The sequence below is a fragment of the Caenorhabditis remanei genome, chromosome V (assembly GCF_010183535.1).
Source record: "Caenorhabditis remanei strain PX506 chromosome V, whole genome shotgun sequence".
Classification (NCBI taxonomy): domain Eukaryota; kingdom Metazoa; phylum Nematoda; class Chromadorea; order Rhabditida; family Rhabditidae; genus Caenorhabditis; species Caenorhabditis remanei.
This window is the reverse complement of record NC_071332.1, coordinates 21,772,741-21,795,863: the sequence shown is the minus strand read 5'-3', so window position 1 is coordinate 21,795,863 and position 23,123 is coordinate 21,772,741. Positions and strand designations below refer to the sequence as shown.

Sequence of the window (23,123 nt, the reverse complement as noted above, 5' to 3'; positions counted from 1 at the left end):
ACCGGAATAGTAGAACTCCCTACTCATCTTGAACTGACCCCGCTCTGGTCTGTATTAGTGACCTTAGTGACCGGAACGAATGAGTGTGAGGTGAAAAGAAAATCATAACTGTAGGAAACTACTCAAGCTCTCCGAGTGGCAATGGTTTACACCGACTTCAAGTTTAATTTTGGAGACAATGAAGGTGGCGTCATGAGTGTGTAAGTTGTTCTTTCTGAGTAGGAGTCTCATCTATAATTTAAAATTCAGATATGCTATCCTTCTTGGCTATTGTGAATTCAACGGGAGAAAGACCGACAAAGACAGTTGGTGAAAGAATTATATTGAGAAGTTGTTAACTATTTTCAGAGTGTTTGAAAGACACTTTCGGTAGACTGGAGGACGATTGCCGTAATGATCCAACTGGCGGAGGCCGTATGTCTTTAGCAGATAACCGTTGATGAATGAACATATTTATTTTATTACAGATTGTAAAAAAGTTTTGGATCATGCTGCTTCAACTGCTTGTGGCGTTCTTCAGAACTGTGAGTTTTCCGATTTCTTCTCGCAGCTTGAAACAAAAAGTGTTCCAGATGGGTTTTGCAAAGGTCGCCCGATTACATCATTTGAGACAACTGAGACTCCAACTACTACTGTTACAACAACTCATCAGACTGTGACGGACGCTCCATTCCCTACTGGAGCAGTAATCGGAGGTGTTTTGCTCGGAGCACTGTTCTCTATTATTGCTATGACCCTGATTTTCTGTCTTTGCAAGAGAAAAGGTTCTCCAGGTGACGAGAAGAACAAAGTCGGTACAACCACTGACAGCTTTGGGTCCTCGGGAACTACCAATATGAGCACCTCGGGTGGTTCCACTTCTACTTCAGGAAAAAAGAAGAACAAGAAGAATAAGAAGAAGAAGGAAAAGAAGGCGAAAAAGGGAAAGAAGAGTGGAACAACTACGAAAAGTACTACTCAAACCAATACTGCATCAGCATATTAGCCGTTTTAACTTGTTTACTCGTTTTAATTTCTCCGAAATGACGTATGTCATGTTCTGGTTGCACTTGGAAATAAAATTGATTTGAATATTAACTCTCTATTTTCATTTGATTGATCACATTATGCATATTCGTATGATTTAAATCAGAAATTGTTACAGTGTCAGAATCTGTAATAACTTTGAGTGTGCCAGGGTGAAACTAACTGTCCCACAAAATAACTTTATATGGGATCGAACAAACCAAGAGTAGAACTCCATTTTTATAGTTGACGACTTTTTTGCACGGACTCGCCCTAGCAAGTTACGTATCGAAAAAGTTATTTCTCCCGACTTCTGTACAAATTATTGATGAAAAAGGCGAAAAAATTGGAAGAACAAAAAAACGGAATCCGTTCAAACGCATTTCTGAGATTTTATATTTCGGGATTGACTTATTTTTAGTTTTTTATCAATATTCTAATTATTTTCGGAGGAAATTTTTTTTGATTTTTTTGTCAAAAATGAAATTTTCATAAGGGGGGACCCTTATGTAAATTTTGAAAAAATCGAAATATCTCAAAATGGTCCGTCTACTTTTCAATGTTTTTAATTGGCACTAATAGAACTTTTTGCGGGGAATACGTATACGATTTAAAATTTGAGGATTTCTAGAGAGAATTTCCGAGAAAAGTTGAAAAACCATGAAAATGAAATTTAACTGAACGGTTTCTGGGGTGTCTGGGGGGCTGGAAATTTGTGTGGAGGTAATCAAAAACATATCTAACATGTTACAAAAGTTTCCCGATGTCATCTGGAAAATTTAAATTTTTATGAATTTTTGGGTGAAAAGTCAATCATTGTGCATATTTTCCTAGGATGACGTCACAGGGGACTGGTGACATATTTTTTGTAAATCCCTACCATAGGACATATGCTGTGAAAAGAGTTCGGATTGAAACTACTTTTTGCAACTGTGCCAAGGCCTCTTCTTTCAGACAACGCCTCTTAATATTACACACTCTCAAAGTTTTCAACCGAAAAAGGCAAAATATGATATCATTTTGACCGGGAACATCTGTTTCATAGAAGCACTCTCTATGTGATTGAAGTAATTTCTTTCTCAACCGATTTCCGGTGTCAACTAGAAAAAAATGTTTTGATCTACAAATAAACCACAGAAACAGTTGCATCTAACTCTCAAAGATAGAAAAACTCTACAAAAACGAAAAAGTGGCATCTAATTTAAATGAACATTGCTGTATGTCATACTTGCAAAATATCGGCCCGGCCCGGCTCGGCCCGTCGGCCCGGCCCGGGCCGGTAGAGAAAGTTGCCGGCCCGGCCCGGCCCGGTCGGCCCGGAGTCAAAAAATGAGCACAATTTTTTCACAAAATTTTTTGAAATTTTCGTCAAAAATAGTCAAAAATCCTATGTAAACTTGAGTTTTATCGATATGTAAAAACATAGTCGAAAATTCGACTTTTTTGCGAAAAAATCAAAAAATTTTCAAAAAAATTCAAATTTTCAAATTTTTGTACTGTGACCCGGGCCGACCGGGCCGGGCCGGGCCGGGCCGGTGAAAATTCTCAAATCGGCCCGGCCCGGCCCGGCCCGTTGCAAGTATGCTGTATGTGAATATATTTTGTACAAAAAAGGTTTTTTGCTGATCAAACATTATACATAGTCATTTTGTCCCACTAGAAAAAATTAGGCTAAAATTAATGAGCCTATTGTTTTCTGCAAATTCATCTCAATGTCTAAATTTTCAGCGTAGGTCACATTCTATATTGAAGCTTTCCAGAAAATTCTAAAGTCATCGGGGAAAAACGAGAACAACGAATTTTAGCCTTTTTAAGTTCACCTTACTTGAAGGTTACCAGAGCAAATTCTCCATAAATACTCAAAAAACCGTAGAGAAAAGTAGTTATTGCTTCAGCTCTACTGGTTCAATATTCAACGAGAGATGGCCAATCTCTCCCATCTTCTTGTCTTAATTACCACAAGCCTCCTCTGTGCTCCCGTTCTTGGATCTTTTACCAAGTATCGTTTTCATGGGACGGTAGGGTGCTCTAAAAACTTCATGCACTACCAAGTCAGACTTTATGAGTTTGACAGCCAGTAAGAAAATCGTTAACTGGAAACATTAACTAAGTCATTTTTTTCAGTGTTGGAAAAAGGTGGAAGAGTGGAGAGCTACAAGAGGGAATCAAACCATACAAATACGATATCGAACACTCCACGGACGATACAGAAGCGTTACAGACCTATTTCGAAATCGCCATTGGACTCTATCATACGTGTACAGACGACGGGAGAGAGGTATTTTACCAACTACTTCCTGATCAAGGCCCTAAAGGCCCTGGACCAGGATTGTTTGATAAAAATCAGGAGTAAGTTATCAATGAAAGCAATCAAAAAACGATTATGAGTATTCAGCAAGGAGCTCATTTTTGACATCCCTGATTTGTTGAACTTGGAAAGGGAACTTCATTACAGTGATTTTCCTGCCGCAAAAGAACAAAGACACAAATGAAGGATAAAAGCCGAACTACTTGTTTCATTCATAAATTATAATAAATATTTTTTAAGTGATAGACTTTTGAAATCATGACATTTGTGGAACACGATTTTCTAGCTTATCATACAACATTAAGCGCGTTAATTGAAATGGAAAATTGGTGTGCGGCCGGGTTTGCAAGCTGGGAAGTTGCCCCTTCTGACAGTACTTTTCAATCTCACGATTTACAGTTAAAATTAAGCAATTAGAAACGTGATATTCTCTGCTCTGAAGGTTAACTTTGCTCAAAGGTTACTGGGACAAATTTCGCATAAATAGTCGGAGAAAGCGGAGAAAAAACCAATTATTGAATCACTGCCTCTGCTTCAATTCTCCATTTGAGATGGCTCGTCTCTCCTGCCTTCTGGTCACTCTGGCCGTCTGCTTTCTCTTCTCCAATGTGCATGCTCGTCCCATGACCCACTTCCACTTCTATGGGAAGATCGAGTGCCCGAAAGTAGTTCTGCGTTACCAGATTTATGCTCGTGAATATTCATTCGATTACCGGTACGTATTTAATATCTATGTGACTTCGTCAGTACCCATGTTCCAGCCACAGTTTCCGAGAACTTGCCAAGACACCATTTCAAGTAGCCCATAAACCATACTCCTACGACCTCAAGTTCTCCACTAATATAACGGAACTCGCCACAGATTACGACGTGGCACTCGTCATCTCTCACGATTGCACTGATGATGGGTCAACCAAGGATTTCGGTATTGTTCCTCAGACAATTGATGGACTCGGCCAATTCTATCAATCTGGAAAGTACGTTTATATACACATTTATACTCTTGAAACTTCGAAATTTCAGTCATACCGTCGAACTAAACTTTCCAAACATCTTGAACGCCGAGCATAAGATCACTAAAAACGACTGGTAAGATGGTTATACACTCCTGTCATCTTCAATCTCAAATGGGATGCATTCCCTGCTTTCCAACTCGTCTCCTTGTCTCAAATAATAATAAAATGTTTAATAAGTGTTCGTCTATCAAACAAACTCATTTAATCGCCGCTATAAAACAAGAAAAATTTAACAAACAAAAAAACCGCGGGAAGGATACCGTACTACCCGTCTTATGAATGGAATAAACATAAAAATCGCAATATTATTACTCAATCCTCTGTATCCCTTGCTCCGGCATCTTATAAGCAGTCACATCCGCCAACTCATCAGAAGACTTCGTCGTCGACATCGTCGCAGACACCGGTGCCGGCGCCTTCTTCTTCGTCGGCGACGCTTGTTCAGAGTTCGTTGTATTCGAAGCCGTCGGCATCATCATCGTCGGTGGCGCGTCATCTGAATCCATCGGTGTCTCCTGCTCACTACTCGCCGGTGGTGGTTCACTTCGGTCTCTTCTGGGGATGTGAGCCATACTGACCGCCCGTCTAGGAGTCCGCTCATCGCTCCGACCCATTAGACCGGAGACGGCCGTCTCGCGGTCGGTGCTACGACGCATTTCGGAGAGCAGACTCGGCTGTAATTCATCCCACTGGCTAAGCATATCGGATACAGTAAACCCTTTTCCAGCGGCCGGTTGATGGAGGACATCTGAAATTTGTCTATCCAAGAATCCAAGAATCCAGATGTCCACTAACCCGTAAAATCGATCAACGACATTCTCGGCGAGTTAGGTGCCGATTTACTCTTCTTCTCGACCATTCGTTTCCGGAATAACTCGAATTCGGATCTCGCCTGTATATCACGGAAACGTTTCACGTGTTGACACGCTTTGCCCAACATTATCACTCCGTTGCAGATTTTGATCGCGAGAAGGAGGAGCCAACCGATTACTGAAAATGAGAGGGGGGCTTCAAATCTAAAGTTTCTTTTGTTTTAAGCCACACATCTCAAAAGTGGGCGGAGCTATCCAAAAGTTGTCAACTACAAAAATGATCAGCATCAATTTCTCTATGACTTTGTAGTTGACCACTTTCTGATATCTCTGCAAGAAAGAGACGCAGACAGTAAGGCACTCTCTACTATCTCTCTCTCCCTCCTAGCATCTTTCAAGTCGCATATCTCAAAAGTGGGCGGAGCTATCAAAAAATTGTCAACTAGAAAAATGATCAACATAAAATTCTCTATGACCTATTAGTTGACTACTTTTAGATATCTCTGCAAGAAAGAGACGCAGACAGTCAGACTTCTCTACTATCTCTCTCTCCCCTAGCATCTTTAAAGGCGTATATCTCAAAAGTGGGCGGAGCTATTGAAAAGTTGTCAATTACAAAAATGTAGCCCTGTGTCTGGTCTTTCAGAAAAATATAATTTGGGCCCATCTTCTACTAACCAAAAATCATAATGGATCCCCAATTATCGAGAGTGAATGTCTGACTCAACACTCGAATAATCATGATCGATAGTGGAATCGGAATGAATCCCATCCGTCTCGCAACTTGATCCGAATAGTCACTGAATGCACTCTGATCTCTACTCCGAATCACATCGAACGCTATCGTTATCGTGAAATCTTTGTACACTTCCGAGTTGATTTCGTTGAATTTCGTGATGAACGCGTGTTTGAGCCAATCGACGAAATACTCACATCCCACTACCATTATCTGGAAATTGGGTGGTGATTAGGGGCAATTAGGGGTAATTAGAGAGAGGGGGTGTAAATTAGGAACATGGGATTCTGTCTGTCGGTGTGTCTGATTGTCCACGTTTGTCTAAATTAAGTTTCCGCCCAGCTAACTCGCCAAAAAACGCAAAAATTGGTTTTTCGTTTCAAAATGTATGAAAAGCTTCTGAAAAATGGGCGGAGTCATGAAATTCTCGATTTTCAGCTGTCTCACTGGTTGAAAATGTATGTTTTCTGTCTGTCTGTCTGTCTGTTTGTCCGGATGTCTGTATATTTCTATATAGCTTCCTAGGGCGCATTCCGCACAACTTAGATAGCCAAAAAAAACAGAAATAGTTATTTCGTTTCAAAATTTATGAAAACCTTCTGAAAATTCACGATTTTCAGCTATCTCACTGGTTGAAAATCTATGCTTCCTGTCTGTCTGTATGTCCAGATGTCTAGATTCCTTATTTCTGTCAAATTTTGAAATCTATACATTGTTCTGTATCAAATTCCGAATTTTTGGATTGAAAATAGCCGGAAAATTGTCAAAATAGTTTGGAATTCACCAAAAATCTGCTTAAATTGGCTAAAAATTTGCAGTTTGGGTAAAACAAATCGATTTGGAACATCGAAAACCGCCAGAAATTAAGGAAATGGCACAAAAAAGGCATTTCTCGTTAAAAATCTGTTCAAAGCTATTGAAAATAACTGAAAATGCGGCGAAAATCAAGAAAAAAAAATGGATTTTTATCAGGAAAATGTCAAATTCGATGATTTTTCGTTTCGAAATTTACGAAAAGCTTATGAAAAGATGGGCGGAGCCTAAGAAAGACCACTGAAGGTCTGTATGCTTCTTGTCTGTCTGTCTGCGTGTCCAGGTGTCCAGATTCCCGATTTATGGAATCTAGACATTGATTGTAATGCAATTTTTGTGATTTTTGTCTGTCTGTGTGCCTGTTTTTCCGAATTTCCAGCTGTTCCTCGGTATCTACTCACAATATCCGGCACCATCTCTGCAAACGAGTCGATATTCCAATTCACGGCCGTCATATTCCTAATCATCACAACAAATAGCAATGCATAGATATGGAATCTCTCTCTAACATCACTACAAGCCATCTGGAATAGATTTGCCTTCGCAAATTTCTTGAAGACGGCTCCTTTCAACTCGACGAAATTATTGCTCATCATAATAGCCAGAACTGTTTGATTATGAGAATTAAAGGCGACATTGAGTACAGTTGCCTGAAGAATGACTAGAAATGAGTGAATTGTCGCGTAGACGATGGCAACGATGAGATGGAGAGTAGTGCGGACGATATGGCCGGGTGAGACACGTTTCTCTGAGTTGGCTGTGAAGAGGAGCGCGTCGAACATGTCCTGTAAGAGGAAGGATGATTAAGGGACGAGGGAAAAGCAAAAAATTTAGCATTTTTGAAACTTCTGAATATTTGTTAGCTCACCCCAGTTCTTACAAAGTTGTAAGAAGCGTGCCGTGCAAATATGATTTTTGGTATTCTTTGCACTCAAAAAAGCCAATTTTTGAACCAAATACTGAATCTTCCTGTATTGTAAGCCGGATTTTTAGCATTTTTATCAACAAATTCTGTCCGTCACGTAACTCGCTTCAAAATGACACTCTAACCCATCCCGCGGTACAAAAAAGAATCCTGTATCATATCAGAGGCATAGACCTCGCTGAGATCTACATTTCGGTATATTTTTGGATTCATAATATGCATTTTGACGCGAGTTACATGCCGGATAAGATTTGTTGATAAAAATGCTGAAAATTCGTCCGAAAATATCGAAAAAATCAGTTTTTAGTTCAAAAATTGACATTTTTGAGTGCAAAAAATTCTATAAATCTTATTTTCCATTCGGAAAGCGCATTTATGCGGTACGGCACGTAACTCGCTTCAAAATTAATATTCTGAGCTAAAAAATATACCGAAATGTAGCTCTCAGCAAGGTCTATGTCTCTGATATGATACAGGATTCTTTTTTGTACTGCGGAAGTGTCATTTTCACCTTTTTTGACACTCTAACCATGCCAGCGGTACAACGTTTCATACCAGAGGAATAGACCTCGCTGAGATCTACATTTTGGTATATTTTTCGTTTCGAAATATTAATTTTGCAGCGAGTAACATGCCGGATAAGATTTGTTGATAATAAATCTGGAAATCCGGCTAAAAATTCCGATTTTTCCATTTCCAGACGCTCAGATCTTAAAAATTCGATGTTTCTGAATGCAGAACGCTCCCAAGGTGCGCCAGGCAAAACAAATGAAGCTAAAATAACGGGATTCTTCAAAATCCGACTATTTTAGTTGTATGGCGCGCCAGACCCCAATTTTTGGTCTGGTTTTGACGGTTTCAGCTAAAAAAACATCGAAAAATTCAGTTTTTTCTTAAAAATCATAAATATTCCTTGTTGTTCTCACCTGTCCCAAACTACTAAACAATCGATCGGCGACCTCCAACATATTATAGAAAATATACAATTTGATAGTTCCCTGACTGCGTACTTGATGATATAGAAATGATGAATCTGAAACTTGATGGGGGTGCTCTTCTAATAGAGGTCGAAACCTACCAATCTCTCTAATTAACATAGAAGCGGCGAAGATAATCAGGACTTTTAGGAAATCACAAGTCTCTGCAGATGTCCATCGTTTCACACGGAGTAAGGCACCGAATATTGACATCTGGAATTCAAAAAATGACTGAAAATCTGGATTCTACGGGATTTTTGGGCCGAAAATCGCGGTTTTTTGAAATCGTTTATTTCAGCCTTTTTACGTTCAAAAATCGCTTGGAACCCGGATTTTTAGTCTATACTACGGGATTTTTGAGCTCAAAATCCGATTTTTACGTTGAAATCGAGATTTTTAATCTAAAAACGTGGCTTTTACGGAATTTTCAGCCCTTAAGAACCAGATTTTAAGCCGAAATTTTCGAATTTTCCCCTTGAATTTCTAGATTCTCTAATTCATCAAAAAAAACGGATTTTCGACTGGAAATCCGATTTTTGGCTGGAAAAAAGGTAAAGTGGTGAATTTTCGCTCTAAAAACTCAATTTTTGGCTCAAAATTTAAGATTTTGAGAATTTTTACGATTTTTCCGAAGCTTTTCGATAAAAATTGGAGTTTCTTTTTCAAACAATACCCTGAAACTTACCAAAAACCTGAGAGGCAGAAAAGTGAATAGATAGAAGAAGGAATCGATGCATTGAAGTAGTCCATAGGCCAAAAATTGCTCCAATTCCAGTGGAATTCGAAGGAATGCATACACTTTCCGTCGTTTCTCCGAGAACCGCGCATGGTCGTTGTGCAGGGAGTAGCCTCTAGAATGATAAGGGGTTTGGAGGTATTTTTGGATGAAAATCATGAATTTCGAACTTTTTAACTGGATTTTTTCAGTTTTTTGGCTCAAAAAGCTGAAATTTTGAGTATTAGCAGCACACCCCTCTTACAACTGCGCCCCACCGTAAACGAGAGTATCGGTATTGTCGAAATAAAAAAGTGATACCCGGGTGTTTGCGGACTCAATGCAAAATTATTAAAATTAGCATTGAGTCCGCAAACACCGGGTATCACTTTTTTTATTTCGACAATAAGAGACGCAGAGTTTTCTTCTAGCGCCGACACAGATTTTCACAGTTGTTGACCAATTCCATCATAGTAACCAAATAGAGACGCGGGAATTTCAAATTCGTTGTTTTTATATTAAAATTCGGTGGAAAATGGTAAAAACTTATCTAAAAGCATCGAAAAAGCTGAAATTTTGACTCAAATAACTAAAAACTATGCCGTTTTTGATCCCAGACAAGGAAATTATAGGTAAAAAGCTCCTTTTCATAGAAAATGTTTCAGTTTCTTATTAGCAGTCTACTCTTCTTACAAATGCGCCCCACCGCAAACGAGAGAGTATCGACGAGAGACGACGCAGAGTTTTTTCTCGAGCCGACACAGATTTTTACAGTTTTTGACCAATTTTCGCGTATTTTTGTAAGTTATTATGAAAATTAGCAGAAATAAGTCAAAAACTCTTAAAATCTGTGTCGGCGTGAGAAAAAACTCTGCGTCTCTCACCGATACTCTCTCGTTTGCGGTGGAGCGCAGTTGTAAGAGGGGTGTGCTGCTAATAAGAAAATGAAACATTTTCTATGAAAATGTGCTTTTTGCCTATAATTTCCTTGTCTGGGATCAAAAAACGACATTATTTCTAATCAATTAAGTCAAAATTTCAGCTTTTTCGATGCTTTTAGATAAGTTTTTACCATTTTCAACCGAATTTTAATATAAAAACAACGAATTTGAAATTCCCACGTCTCTATTTGGTTACTATGACAACATAGTCTCCATTAGCAACATGATTATGTAGAATCTCTGGGAAGAGTGCAGAAATATGATCTGGGTCGACATTTAATATACTAAAGGTCGTAATTTCAATTTCTGAATGATTTTCAGTTGTGAAAAGTGAGAAAATTTGATTTTGAAGGTTTTCGGGTGCTTTTTAGTGATAATTAGTTGATTTTTACATGTATACATGCTCATTTAACTATTCCGCAGTCTGGACTATTTCAGACAGAAAAAATGGAGTTTTTGCGATTTTTACCAGTGAAAATTGAATTTTTAGCTGAAAAAGAGCATTTCTAGTCGAAATCTTGCTTGAGTCAGCGATTATTCAATTTTAGCTTGAATTGTGATGGTTTTGTGGCTATTCTGATCTTTCCACTCAAAAACACGATTTTTGATCAATTTTAAAAATATTTTCAGTCAAAAAAATGCAATTTTCGAAGTGAAAATTGAGTTTTGAGCACTTTTAATCGGTTTTCTATGAAGGAAACCCGATTTTTCACGCATTTTAAGTCAGAAAATGCGTTTTTTCCACTCCTCTACCTCGTCAACTCTTCCCAGAAGAAGCTGAAAAACCCTTTCGGTTGAAATACATCATCAAACGGTGCTCGTTCTCGTTCTACTGATGGTGATGGTGTTTCTGAAACTATTTTGGAATTTTTTGAAATTTCCAATGAATTGAAACATACGGAGGGGAGAAGACGTCTGACTATCGCATATCACAGTGAGTCGTTCATCATATGAAATTCGAGACGGTTTTCTGATCGGAGTGCATTTTTCGGGCTGAAAATGCAAAAATTGAAGATTTGAAGGGATTTTGTGTGAAAAAATGGGATTTTTAGCTTGAAAATGAGCTAATTCTCGTGTTTTTCGAGTCAGAAATTGGATATTTTGGATATGCGATTGTCTAGATGTCCGTCTGTGTGTCCGGATGTCTATTGTTATGAAAATTACTTTTTCTAGCTTGAAAATTAGCTAATTTTCGTGAATTTTGAGCCAGAAATTTGAAATCTTGAGTGTTTAAGAGTCCGGACGTCTATTATTGCAAAAATTAGTCTTTCTAGCTTGAACATTAGCTAATTTTCGTGATTTTTGAGACAGAAGTTGGAGATTTTGAGTGTGTAAGTGCCCGGATGTCTTTCTGTGTGTCCAGATGTCAAATGTTTTAAAAATTAGGTTTTCTAGCTTGAAAATTAGCTTATTTTCGTGATTTTAACACAGAAATTGGATATTTTGGGTATGCGATTGTCCAGATGTTTTTATGTGTGTCCGGCGGATATCGAATATTTGTAAAAATTAGGATTTTCAGCTTGAAAATGAGCTAATTCTCGTGTTTCTTAAGTCAGAAGTTTGAAATTTTGGGTATCTGATTGTCCAGATGTCTTTCTGTGTGTCCGGATGTCAAATGCTGTGAAAATTAGCATTTTGAGCTAGAAAACTAGCTAATTTTCGTGATTTTTGAGTCATTAATTGGAGAATCTAGGTTTGTGATTGTCCAGATGTCTGTATGTGTGTCCGGATGTCCTCAGGCTCAAAATATGTGTTTAACAGTTAAAAAAATACGATTTTAATGGAAAATTCACGCTAAATGCCATTTTTAGTGATATTTTTAGTGTTTTCCCAAGTTTTTCAGTTGAAATTTTGAAATCTGAGGGCTGAAATTTATTTTTTGAAAGTTTCTGATCAATAAAATGTGAATTTTTGAGGTTTTTCGGGGTGAAACTGTTGATTTACAGCGATTTCGGGCATTAAAAAGTGAATTTTCACGATTTTTAGCTCAGAAACTTGACTTTTTTCACTATTTCTCTACTCAAAATCTATTTTTCGATTTTAATACCCACATCATCTTCTAAATCACTGCCTATCGAGCTCTTCAGCGTTAGTCGTCGTCGAATTCCAGCAGATTTCGGCGATTCTCTGAAACTAGTGATTTTTATAAATTTTTCAGTTTTTTTAGCTTGAAAATAATACATTTCCGACTCAAAATCGATTTTTCTGGGTGTCTCCGGCGATGGTGGTGCTGACATGTGAATCGATACTTCCTCATTTATTGCACTCGTTAAATCATTCGCTTCTACATTTACTAGTAAGTCCTGAAGGCTGGAAGTCTCACTAGCATTGCGGCTATTTTCTCTGAAATCGTTCGAAAAATAATTATTTTCAAAATTTTATATTTTCACCTTGATGTCGATGGTACATTGCTCATCTGCTATTTTCCCGTATTTTTTTTCGCTGAAAATGATTTATTTTGTGCTTTTATGTCCCTGAAAACCAAGAGAATAGAGGAAAAAAACTTTTTACTACAGTAATTTTTAAAGGCGCATGCACAAAATTTTTCGCATGGCTCTCACAGCGCAACAGTAGGAAACGTGTCGGAGTTCATTGTGATTTTTCCAATAAAATTCAATTTCAAAACCAATAAATGCACGTGCCTTAACGTACAAATCATCACAAACAACGGGGGGCAATATGGCAGCTGTCATTTTTTGAATGCACCAGAAACGCGCCAGCCCACAAGAAACACGCCAACCCGAGAAAGTGTGTCTTATACTAAAAACCTTCATTTTACATCGATTTTTAATAGAAAACCGTGAAAAATATACAAATTAAAGCGGAAATTAACAATAAATGAAAACTAGTCGATGATCCATTACATGAATCCCCGGTGCACCAGCAAGTGTCCTCGATTATCGACGCGTCTGACAAACATGCCAAATCCACTTCAGAATGTGTGCAAAACGAGTGATTCGGTGGTTTGAACACAGCGGGATCATTCAGATTGAACATTTTATTGTAGCATCCACGGAAAGTCATTTGACTCGGGGCGCCTGGAACGGAGTACTGTAGTGATAGTGGGGTACTGTAGTTACTTACCTGAATTATTCACAATTTGCGTCCATTTCACACAAACCCCACCGGCGCCACAATCGTCTGCACTGCGGTCCTGTAGAAACATGAAAATTTAAAATTTTCAAAAAATTTCAAAAAAAAAAATTTTTTTTTTGAAAATCTAAATTTTTGAAAAATTGGTTTTAACTTACCCTAATAATATTGGTGCTACCATTACAGTCGTCACTAAATGTCCTGGGTAGCTGAATCCTTCCGGCGGGACCTCGTTGTTTGGTAAGAAAGTTCTGGAACATGGAGCATCAGTGGTCAAGAACCATATTTTACACCAATTTTTGATGGTTTTTAAGCCCAGAAATCAACTTTTCAAGATACTTACCTCCTTCATATTATTACTGGCACAACTGAAACATTTGATGGCATCTGTGGAGGTGAACAGCAAGGCGTATAGAAGGACGCTTAGCATTCTGATTTTTGATCTAAAAACTCAATTTTTTGGCTCTCATAACCCAATAAATCAACATTTTGATGAAAAATTGATCCTGGCATCAAAAATCCGGAGCCACTTGAAAACGACAAGGATCGTGGGATTGGATGATAAATCGGAGAGGGAAAAAACAAAAAACGATGGAAAAAATAGTACAAAGACAAAACAAAAAAAAAAGAAACGGAAGGAGGACGGGAAGAGACAGTTTGTTGGGAAACGGGTCGTAAAAACTATATTCAGGAAGGGGGGGGGGATGAGTAACATGGAAAATGGATGTGTGAGGATTGCGCTCTATTGATAACTTTTCAAAGGGAGAATAATATGAATGTAGAGCTAAGGACATGAGGGTTCTGAATCAGTTCTTAGATTTTAAGCAGTTCGAAAAGTCGAGGAGATCTGATGAGTCTTTTGAGTCAAACCGAATATGTGCTCCAATAAAATACTAAAAATTGAAAAACACAGCCAGGGAGCTGACCAGAAAACGCCAAGTCCAAAAACCAACAAATTTTTTCTTTTTTGTCTTTCTACCAAGTTATCATAACCGAAACTCAATTTTTTTTCAAAAAAAAGGATGTACCAAATCAGGAAAAGGTTTTCTAAAAGTTCAAGAAACAAAAATATTGAAACGAGCTTATGAACAATATTTCAGATTTCCTGATTTCAATGAATTGAAACCGTATCTAGAAGCCTTCAATACTAGAACATTTGCATCTCCCTCAGATTTAAAATTCCAGCTTTCAAATGATATAACTCATCTGACACTGAATATCTAATGGGATACCTTACAGACACTACTACACTGGCCACAATGAAGTGTTCAGTATGAAAATGGTCAACTTTGTATGTGTGGCATGGCTTAACGGATCATCTCATCATGTTAACTTTATATGGAGCAGATAGATCACCAGTAGAGCTTTATTTTTGTATTTGACAACTTTTTAATAGGACCCCTTTCTGAATTACTGTACTCTCTCGAACATTGCAAGATTGATGGCAACAAGCGAGGTGTCGCTAACTTTGAGGATATGCAGTAACCCATGGAGGGGTTGCAGAAAAAAGTTGTCAACTATGAAAATGTAGCTAAAGACTTGAAATATCTATTGGTTTTAAAAATCAAACAAATTGAATTTAAAATAGCAACGTTACATAGTCTCTTTGTCGCTGGTACAGAAAAGTTGTCAATTACAAAAATGACGCTCTACTTTAGATCTATCCACTCATAAAATTGACAATGTGAGACAATTAGTAAGGCCGTGTCACATGCTCAAAGTTAATCGTTTGTAACTGCAAGTGTGACATTCTCTACTATACATAAATTCGGGATTTGAAAGTGTTATAACATAATTATTCGAAATAATTTTTTGAAAGTTTTGATTCCAAGCTTTACCAGGAAAAGATGCTGATATCCTCCAGACAGAAGGCGCAAAAATGTTAAAATGGCGGAAGACGGAAGTAAAAAAAATGGTTGCAAGTACTCAAAAACCAACGAGTGATTCTGAATCCTCACACCGATATTTCTTACCTCTGAACCACCTCGCAATCAAAATTAAAAAAAAAAAAAGGAACTCGGTTAAAATAGGATAAAATCAATTTTCTCTCAAACGGGTAGTACTTCTTTCTCGTCTCGTCCCCAACCAAAAGGTACCTATTTGTTTGTATAGGAAAGGTCGGTGGGGGGATATATCCTTGCCCTCTGTCTCTTTCCCTCCTATACTAGCCGCTTTTCTGTCTCCCCTCTTGTCCAAATATTGTCCGAATATATATATATATTCTGTCTTCATAGTCAATGAGAGATCTTTTTCTTCTCGAAAACGACAGGAGAAAGGTTATTTGTGATGTGAAAAACGAATGAGAAGTGTCGGTTTCAAGTGCCAATAATGAGAAGAAGGGGAATTATTGTTTTAGCAAGTAAGAGGGAGGTGGCAATGTGCCAATAATAAAATAAATTATTGTTTTAGGGGGGAAGCGAGACGATTGGGACATCAGGAAGGAGAGACACACAGACAGACATATAGACAGACAGATACCCCGGATCAATGGGTGAGCAGTGGTTTGGCTATTAAAACAGTTTGGAAGCCCTGGGGAATTGGAGAATCTGGAAATGTGGACATCCGAACAGACAGACACACAAATATATGTCTCCGAAGCGGATTAGACGGATTTTGAACATTTAAGGTTAAAGACAAAAATGAAAATCAGGTATTTGAAATTAAGTCAAGCAGCTCATATGTGAAAACCAAATAACTGAAAACGAAGTCATCATAACTTTTAATTTTTAGTTCGATTTTGAATGATCAACTTTGAGAGCTCATAACTTTTTTTTAAACGAATTAATATTTTTGAATCAATATTTTTTGAAAAGCCCTAGTCTAACCGTACATATTTGTAGAAGACCACTTTTTTGTTCAACGCTTCCCTGTTGAGATAAAGCTTGTGCACAAAAAATTTCATTTTTGATTGTTTATTTGTTTCCAGATTTTATAACTTTTTAAGGTTTGATCCTGCTAAGAAGTAGTCAACTACAGAATTAAAGAACCGGACGTGTTCTAAAACATACTCAAAATTAGAGTAAATTTAACCAAAAGGTATAAAGTTGAAAAAAAGCAAAGTTAAAAATTTGACCACTACAAAGATTATCATACCAGACCCTAACAAATGAAAATAAATCCGGAAAAAAATTGTCAGTACATAAACATAGTTCTTCGTCACAAACATATGACCAATATACGAACTCCTTGAGTTTCTCCCCCACCTCTTTGGTTATTATCGTTCCCGCAAATACATGAATCGGTGCTCATGCTCAAGCCCGCCGACCCTCCTCCCCCAGGTGGAGAAATAGTGTGGGGGATTGAGAGACTTAGTAAGTTAGAGGAAGGAAAACTGTTTTTATTTACTCATAAGTCTCATTTTTGATCATTTTTGACAGGAAGTGTCAAGGAAATAGAAAAAGTTTATAGAAAAAAATAGAAAGACAATTGTCACAAAATTTGTTCATATTTGATATCATCAGTACAATAAAAACAACACCTAAAACGTTTTTCTAGCCAAAAAATTGAAAAGGAAATTGAAAAAGTATGCTATCTCTCTGAATCATCACTATTGTCTTCTGAAGAAGATTCAGAAGACGACGACGATGATTCAGATCTTCTAGATGAGACTTTTCGGGATCCAGAAGCTCCAGTGGACTCCGAAGATCTAGAAGATCCAGAAGATTCCTCAGATGACGTGGATTTCTTATAGGACCGGGAAGAAGATGCTTTCGACTCGGATTTCCTAGAAGATGTAACTGCAGAAGATCCATTCTTCTCCACTACAAATGTTCCAGCAGCACTGGTTTCAGACCCGCGTCGTGAAGGATCTGCTTGGGCGGATCTAACTTTGGAATTTTTCATCCGTTCTTCATATTTTCGTTTTAGACGGTGTTCTTGGGCCAAGGCGGTTTGTTTCTCCATGATGAGGGGGCCTTTGAGCACTCTGGAAAGAAAACTGAGGTTTTTTGGTGGCCTAGTTTAATAAAACTAGCCCCTGAGCACAGTAAAACTGGGAAATAGTGCCCAATTTTCAGAGAATCGTTACAATCTCAGTTTTGGTCGGATTTTCAAAAAGTTTAAAGCTTTGAATAAATTATATCTAGACCTCCATTTTTGTAGTTGACCACTTTTTGATAGCTCCGCCCACTTTTGAGATATGCGCCTTCAAAGTTAAGCGACTTTCAGCACGGCGGCGGGAAAAAAGAGGAGACGCAGAGAAGCTAGAGTTTCTCGCTTCTCTGCGCTCTCGTCTTTTGCTAGCTTCAACCACCTGTATCTCAAAAACGTGAAAAGCTATCAAAAAATTGTAAACTACAAAAATGAAGTTTTAAATTAGGGGAAAAGTACAAACTTGAAAAATTTGACTTGAAATTTGATATTAGTTACCTTTGCTTCATCTCGCTCAACTGTCTCATATACTCCTGTTCGGTCTCTTGCTGTTGTTGGCTGAAAACACCAATCATTATTCTCAAATTCAACTAATTTTTCTTACATTTTCATCCTTGTCCTCATCGCCAAGTTATCCTCTGTCTTACTCCTCCTGCCCAGGAACGAGGCGATCCGTTTCCGATTATCTTCCGCCCAGAAGTTATTCTTCGCCGTCTCCTCCGCTCGCATCTTCTGTATCCTGGCGCGATTCAGTTCTTCACGAAGCTGAGCGCCATGAGTGCTCGGGATTCTGATGAATTCTGATGGTTTAGTTGCGGGAGTTTTTGGCTTGAATTGCTCTGGAGGGGTCTCCTTGCAGTTGGTGTGACGGGTTGGGGCGGATGGACTGCGGTGGGCAAATTTGAATGGGATGGGGACAGTGGAGGGTTTGGAATTTGTGCGACGGTATTCTTCGTTTATCTGAAAAACCAATTAAAAAATACATGAGTTGAATAGCCTAAATTTCGGTTTTCATTTTTCTAGTTGATAACTTTTTGATAACTCCGCCCACTTTGGAGATATACGCCTTTAAAGGTAGGTTGGTGAGAGGCGAGGAGAGAAACCAGAGTGTCCGACTGTCTGTGTCTCTTTCTTGTGCAGAGATATCAAAAAATTGTTAACTACAAAAGTGTAGAAAATTTTATGCTGATCATTTTTGTAGTTGACAACTTTTTGATAGGTACTCCGGGTTTTGTGAAAAAATGTTACCTTTGCATGAATCTTATTAAAATCCGGTGGAGACGTCCTTCTATGCAACACCACTGCAGACGTATCCAACTTGCACCTCCCATGCCTCAAGTTGTGCGTCAAGTTTGATTGTGCTCGGTGGCTCTGAAATTATCAAAAATGTCTTTCTATATCAAAATATCCATACCTTTATCCCCTTTGGTGTCGTTGCCTCCTGTATCATCGCCGCTGTCCTTGTCACTGCACTCCGCCCCCGAGCGTTTGGTCGGACTGGAATTGGAGAGATGTAAGTGCTTGGGGGAACATAGCCAAGGGGTTTGATGGAGGCTACAAGAAAAGAGAAAAGTTATGGAATTGTCTGTTTGTCCAGATATCCCCTCTTACCCAAGTTCCCCTCACTCTTCGATCGGAACATCTCACTCTGCGCCTCAAACTTCTTCCTTGCCACCGCCGCCACCTTCTTTCTCATCGCCTCCACATATTTCTGCTCGGTGGCAAATGTATTTGTTGGGAGGTACGTGGACTTCGGGACAGGTTTCGCCTTGAATTTCGTGTTTTCCAGAGCGATTTTCGCGGCTTCCTCTTGTCTCTGCTTCTCTGTCATCAGGTCTGACATGAACTTTTTGGCATAGGTGTTGCCGATGGATTTTCTGGAAAATCAGGGGTCATTTGCAAAGTTTCAAACCGGGTCGACGCGTAACTCGCTTCAAAGGCAATATTATGAGCTGAAAAATATACCAAAATGTAGATCTCGGCGAGTTCTATATTCGTGACCTATCACGGGCTGGATGGCTCTTTGTTAATGCACCGCGGGACGGGAAAAATGCCAAAAAAGGTAAGATGGCCAAAAAGGCCATTCTAGCCTGGCCCATGGTAGGTCGATGACATAGAACTCGCCGAGATCTACATTTTGATATTTTTTCAGCTCATAATATTGAGTTTCAAGTGAGTTACGCGCCGGTCCGGTTTGCAAGTACGGTCATTGGTGTAGATTTACAGTTTACACTTACCGTAATGATAACTGAAATGGCTTCGGTATCGTAACCTGTGGCTCTGCCATATTATGCATCGACTTAGACCTATGCTTCTGCCCAAGTGTCGTTCCATTCTCCAACTGTCTCTTCACTGACCGATGCTCCGTTGTTACCATCTCATCTCGAATCGTGGGAATCTCCCTGGTAGTCGACTGTCCATCCTCCAAAAAACTCTCCTCCACCACATCAGATGACGTGGCGAATTCTGGAGGATGACGTGGTACGTGTTTAGTGCTGGTGGAAGAGAGAAGAAGTCCGGAAGGCATTGCGATAGAAGCAGTGGGTAGGTTGTGTTTGATGGAGGCTTCGGCGAGGATTTGACGGATGTTTTCAGATCTTTGACGGGATGGGGGTACTGAGGTTACTGTACGTTGATGACGTGGCAGACTAGAAGCTCTTGAAGATGATGAAGGTGCGGACTGAGTGATGACGTGGATTTGATGGCGTCTACCTTGATTCACAGGTGGCGCCGGCGCTATCCTTACCGGTACCCTGACCTCATGACGGGTTGGAACCATGTACTCGGATTCTGAGTCTTGATGGTGTAGACGTCCACGTCGCTCGACCAAATGATACTCCTCCTCTTCCATATCATAGTTCTCGGAGTCGAAATATTCCTTGGGAGACTTGGAAGACTCACGAGGATGCAAATCCAAATGCCTCGGAATCTGATGACAACTCGTCGATGTCGTCATATGGATTCTCGATTGTGTTGTTGTTTTGGAAGATTTCGAGGTAGAGGTAGAGGATATCATGGTGGGGAGCGGTGGGGCGCCCAGCTTCTTGGCGAGGAAGTTGGTAGTCTCTTCATGTTTCTCACGGAGGATCGAGAGACGCTTCATGAATTCCTCGTCGTTGAGGAGGGTAGGGTTCTGGAAAAGACATATAGGTGTGGATTTACGGAATAAGGTGTAGATTTACAACTCTATGAAACTGATCGAAATTGTTAGCTAACGTTTCGCTACGCATACTCCCACAACGTATTTACGCATCCCGGGGTAGATTTACGGGAATTAGCGTAGATGTCGATTTACGAACATCGATGTGGTTTTACGAGCCAGTTTTTTGCAACTTGTACATAGTAAACATTTTGAGGCAGTTTGGTACAAATTTACGGAGTTTAGGGTTCAATTCTCATTATTTACGCGATTCAGTGAAAATTTACTCAGTTAGGTGTAGAGTTACGCAGCTAGATATAGATTTACGGGGGTTGGGATTTAATTCAATCATCTCTGTATCGATTTACAATGTGAAGTGTGGATTTACGGAGCTCTTTTCAAATTTTCAACAAAAACATTTCTACGTACAGATTTACGGAGTTTAGCGTTCAATTCCCAAGACGCTATTCTATTTACGCGATTCAGTGTAAATTACGCAACTAAATCGCGATTTACTACCTCACGAAGCACGAGTTTTGTGAATATTGTATAAAAATAAATTAAGCCAGATTTTGAACAAGTTTTTCTGCAAAAATCTCACCTCCTGCAACGCATCCAACAAATCCGCCGTCGCTTGCAGGTTCCTCGTCACCTGCGGTTCTCGTCTATTCGACATCTTGTCCTATTTGTAGTTAAAAATCCACCAACAAAACTCCATATATACTCTAAAATGGCGTGTAAAAAGGATGAAATAATAATAATCGTTCAGCAGGAAATAGTGGTAGAAGGGTGGGAGAAGTACTAGTACATATAAAATGGGGGATTATTTTATAGCGAAGAGAGATGAATGTTCGTCCCCTAGGATTTCTTGGATTTCGAAATTGAGTAGCCGCCCCAGGTCTTAGAAGCTGAAGACGGAGAGAGAGAGAGAGAGTGAGCAAAAAGAAAAGGACGAGTGGTTGCCATAGGGACCGCCCGTGTCGAAGAGAGCACAGAGAGAGGGCAGGTGGTACCGAGGGGGGTGGCGGAGAGACCTATGTAATTAGGTGGCAAATGAAATAAGGAAGAGGGAATGAGAGAGGAAAGAGGGGTATAATCCGAGGAAATGTCGCGAATTTTGAGTGGCGCTTGAGATCATGTGGCTGGGGTGGCGTTGGCGCGGATTCTGAGTTGAGGATAAAATAGAAAACGGGATCCGCTGGTGCTCTTTTGACGCGTTTCTCGATAACTGCTCAAAAAGTGTCTGGGACCCTTAGGCCCTGTGTGAGAATAGTTAATTAGGTTGGGGTGATGTTGGCGCATTTTGAATGTGGATGTGTTAAAAAACTTTCGCTGGTGAAACCTCTAATAGAGGCGCACCTAGCGGTGCCTGTTTGCAGTGGTATATCTCGGTTCTCAAAGGAAATATCAAAAAACTGCTAACTGACAAAATATAGCTTAAAACTCATAGAATATTTCTTCTGTTAAAAACATTTTGGTATACTTAAAGACAGCCGAGATAGGATGCTCGAAATTCTTGTTGCGCCTCTATTCCAGGTTTTACGGTATCTGGGGCACCTTGAGCGTGTTTGCCTGGATGGCCCGCAGATTAGTAGCTGTTTTAATGGTTTTTTTCCACAAAATACAGTTTCTTTCATAAATTAACTTTATTAACAGGGTAAGAGTTCTCATTTTTGACCAAGGAAGGTTTATTATTATGGCGAAGACAATGATGACAATCCGGGTGGCTTCTCGTAGTTGTTGTTTTCTCTGCAGGAAGAAATAGATAATTTTTAGAAACAGTGCAGTTTTCATAAGTCTTGCATAAATTTTCAGTATTTCGCTGTCAGAAACTCAAAAAAGTTCTAAAAAGCGAAAATGCTTTCGTAGAACTATAACTACCGTAAGACCTGTAATAAAGGAGCGGCTAGCGGTGTCTGTTCGCAACGGTATATCTCGGTTCCTAAAGGAAATATGAAAAAGCTGTTAACTGACAAAATATAGATTAAAACTCATAAAATCTTCAGTTGAAACAATTTTCGTATCTTCAAAGGCATCCGAGATAGGACGCTACAGGTTTTACGGTAATTTTATTGAATTCATAGCAACTCTTCCAAAAAATTATATCAAAAACTCACTGTTCCTGATACTCCACAGGCAACGCAAGTCTATTCCAAAGTGCACACATTGCTAGGAACGGCATGACAACCCAGACACCGTTTGGAATCCAGAAGATCAGTGTAATACCCAAATATCCATAGTTGTCGGTGAAGAATGATGGGGTACCGGCAGGTGGGGCGATGTACATAACCAGGTACCAGAATGTCTTCCAGAAGACGAAAGCGGACGTGGCGAAGGCAAGGAGAAGCGCGTGGCGGGATCGTTTGAGGGCCTGGAAACCATAATCTGAAGTGAAGGGACTAAAAAATGAGACCTACCAAGTAAACCGCCAAAAAGTTCATAGCGATCTCGATAAGCATCACACGACCAGTAGAACAGGTGACCACATCCTTGGTGTCTGCATAGCGAATGTCCACAGACGAGTAGAGTTTCCCTGGAAGAGAATATTCAAAAAATTGGCTTCCTAGGCCATCACTCACATCCATAGAACAGAGTGTTCGACACAAAACCATCTGGAGCATTGGTATACGGGCGGAACATTGTATAGATGACATCAATCAAACAAATTATTGCGGACACTAGAAGCCACGTGGCTACCCATGGTGGGAGGACTGGTTGGCGAGTCTTTAAAGGAGGACTGAAGTCATATTTTTTATTTCAGATTCTGATACTT

General features: G+C 39.3%; 6 protein-coding genes across 6 annotated transcripts; 2 read left to right on the top strand and 4 right to left on the bottom strand.

Moving 5' to 3' along the window:
- Positions 1-141: 141 nt before the first annotated feature.
- GCK72_021890 (uncharacterized protein) lies at positions 142-985 on the top strand (the record flags this gene model as incomplete). Its single annotated transcript, XM_053734556.1, has 5 exons — positions 142-200; positions 250-305; positions 349-414; positions 468-524; positions 573-985. 5 exons carry the CDS (start codon positions 142-144, stop codon positions 983-985), a joined length of 651 nt encoding a protein of 216 aa, XP_053583469.1.
- Positions 986-3,864: 2,879 nt separating this feature from the next.
- Positions 3,865-4,406, top strand: GCK72_021889 (uncharacterized protein; the record flags this gene model as incomplete). The annotated part of the gene is made up of 3 exons (XM_003105274.2): positions 3,865-4,028; positions 4,075-4,290; positions 4,337-4,406. 3 exons carry the CDS (start codon positions 3,865-3,867, stop codon positions 4,404-4,406), a joined length of 450 nt encoding a protein of 149 aa, XP_003105322.2.
- A 231-nt stretch (positions 4,407-4,637) lies between these two features.
- GCK72_021888 (uncharacterized protein) lies at positions 4,638-12,664 on the bottom strand (the record flags this gene model as incomplete). Its single annotated transcript, XM_053734555.1, has 12 exons — positions 4,638-5,077; positions 5,125-5,319; positions 5,820-6,090; positions 7,092-7,475; positions 8,542-8,648; positions 8,694-8,805; positions 9,278-9,443; positions 11,002-11,098; positions 11,148-11,241; positions 12,300-12,375; positions 12,430-12,591; positions 12,639-12,664. The coding sequence occupies 12 exons, from the start codon at positions 12,662-12,664 to the stop codon at positions 4,638-4,640; spliced, it is 2,130 nt and encodes a 709-aa protein (XP_053583468.1).
- A 371-nt stretch (positions 12,665-13,035) lies between these two features.
- Positions 13,036-13,771, bottom strand: GCK72_021887 (uncharacterized protein; the record flags this gene model as incomplete). The annotated part of the gene is made up of 4 exons (XM_053734554.1): positions 13,036-13,286; positions 13,333-13,402; positions 13,500-13,592; positions 13,685-13,771. 4 exons carry the CDS (start codon positions 13,769-13,771, stop codon positions 13,036-13,038), a joined length of 501 nt encoding a protein of 166 aa, XP_053583467.1.
- A 3,098-nt stretch (positions 13,772-16,869) lies between these two features.
- Positions 16,870-21,026, bottom strand: GCK72_021886 (uncharacterized protein; the record flags this gene model as incomplete). The annotated part of the gene is made up of 8 exons (XM_003105243.2): positions 16,870-17,266; positions 17,710-17,769; positions 17,816-18,171; positions 18,460-18,582; positions 18,626-18,765; positions 18,823-19,088; positions 19,449-20,344; positions 20,952-21,026. The coding sequence occupies 8 exons, from the start codon at positions 21,024-21,026 to the stop codon at positions 16,870-16,872; spliced, it is 2,313 nt and encodes a 770-aa protein (XP_003105291.2).
- Positions 21,027-22,044: 1,018 nt separating this feature from the next.
- On the bottom strand, positions 22,045-22,990 carry GCK72_021885 (uncharacterized protein; the record flags this gene model as incomplete). Its single annotated transcript, XM_003105240.2, has 4 exons — positions 22,045-22,099; positions 22,468-22,721; positions 22,768-22,883; positions 22,930-22,990. The coding sequence occupies 4 exons, from the start codon at positions 22,988-22,990 to the stop codon at positions 22,045-22,047; spliced, it is 486 nt and encodes a 161-aa protein (XP_003105288.2).
- Between the last annotated feature and the right edge of the window lie 133 nt (positions 22,991-23,123).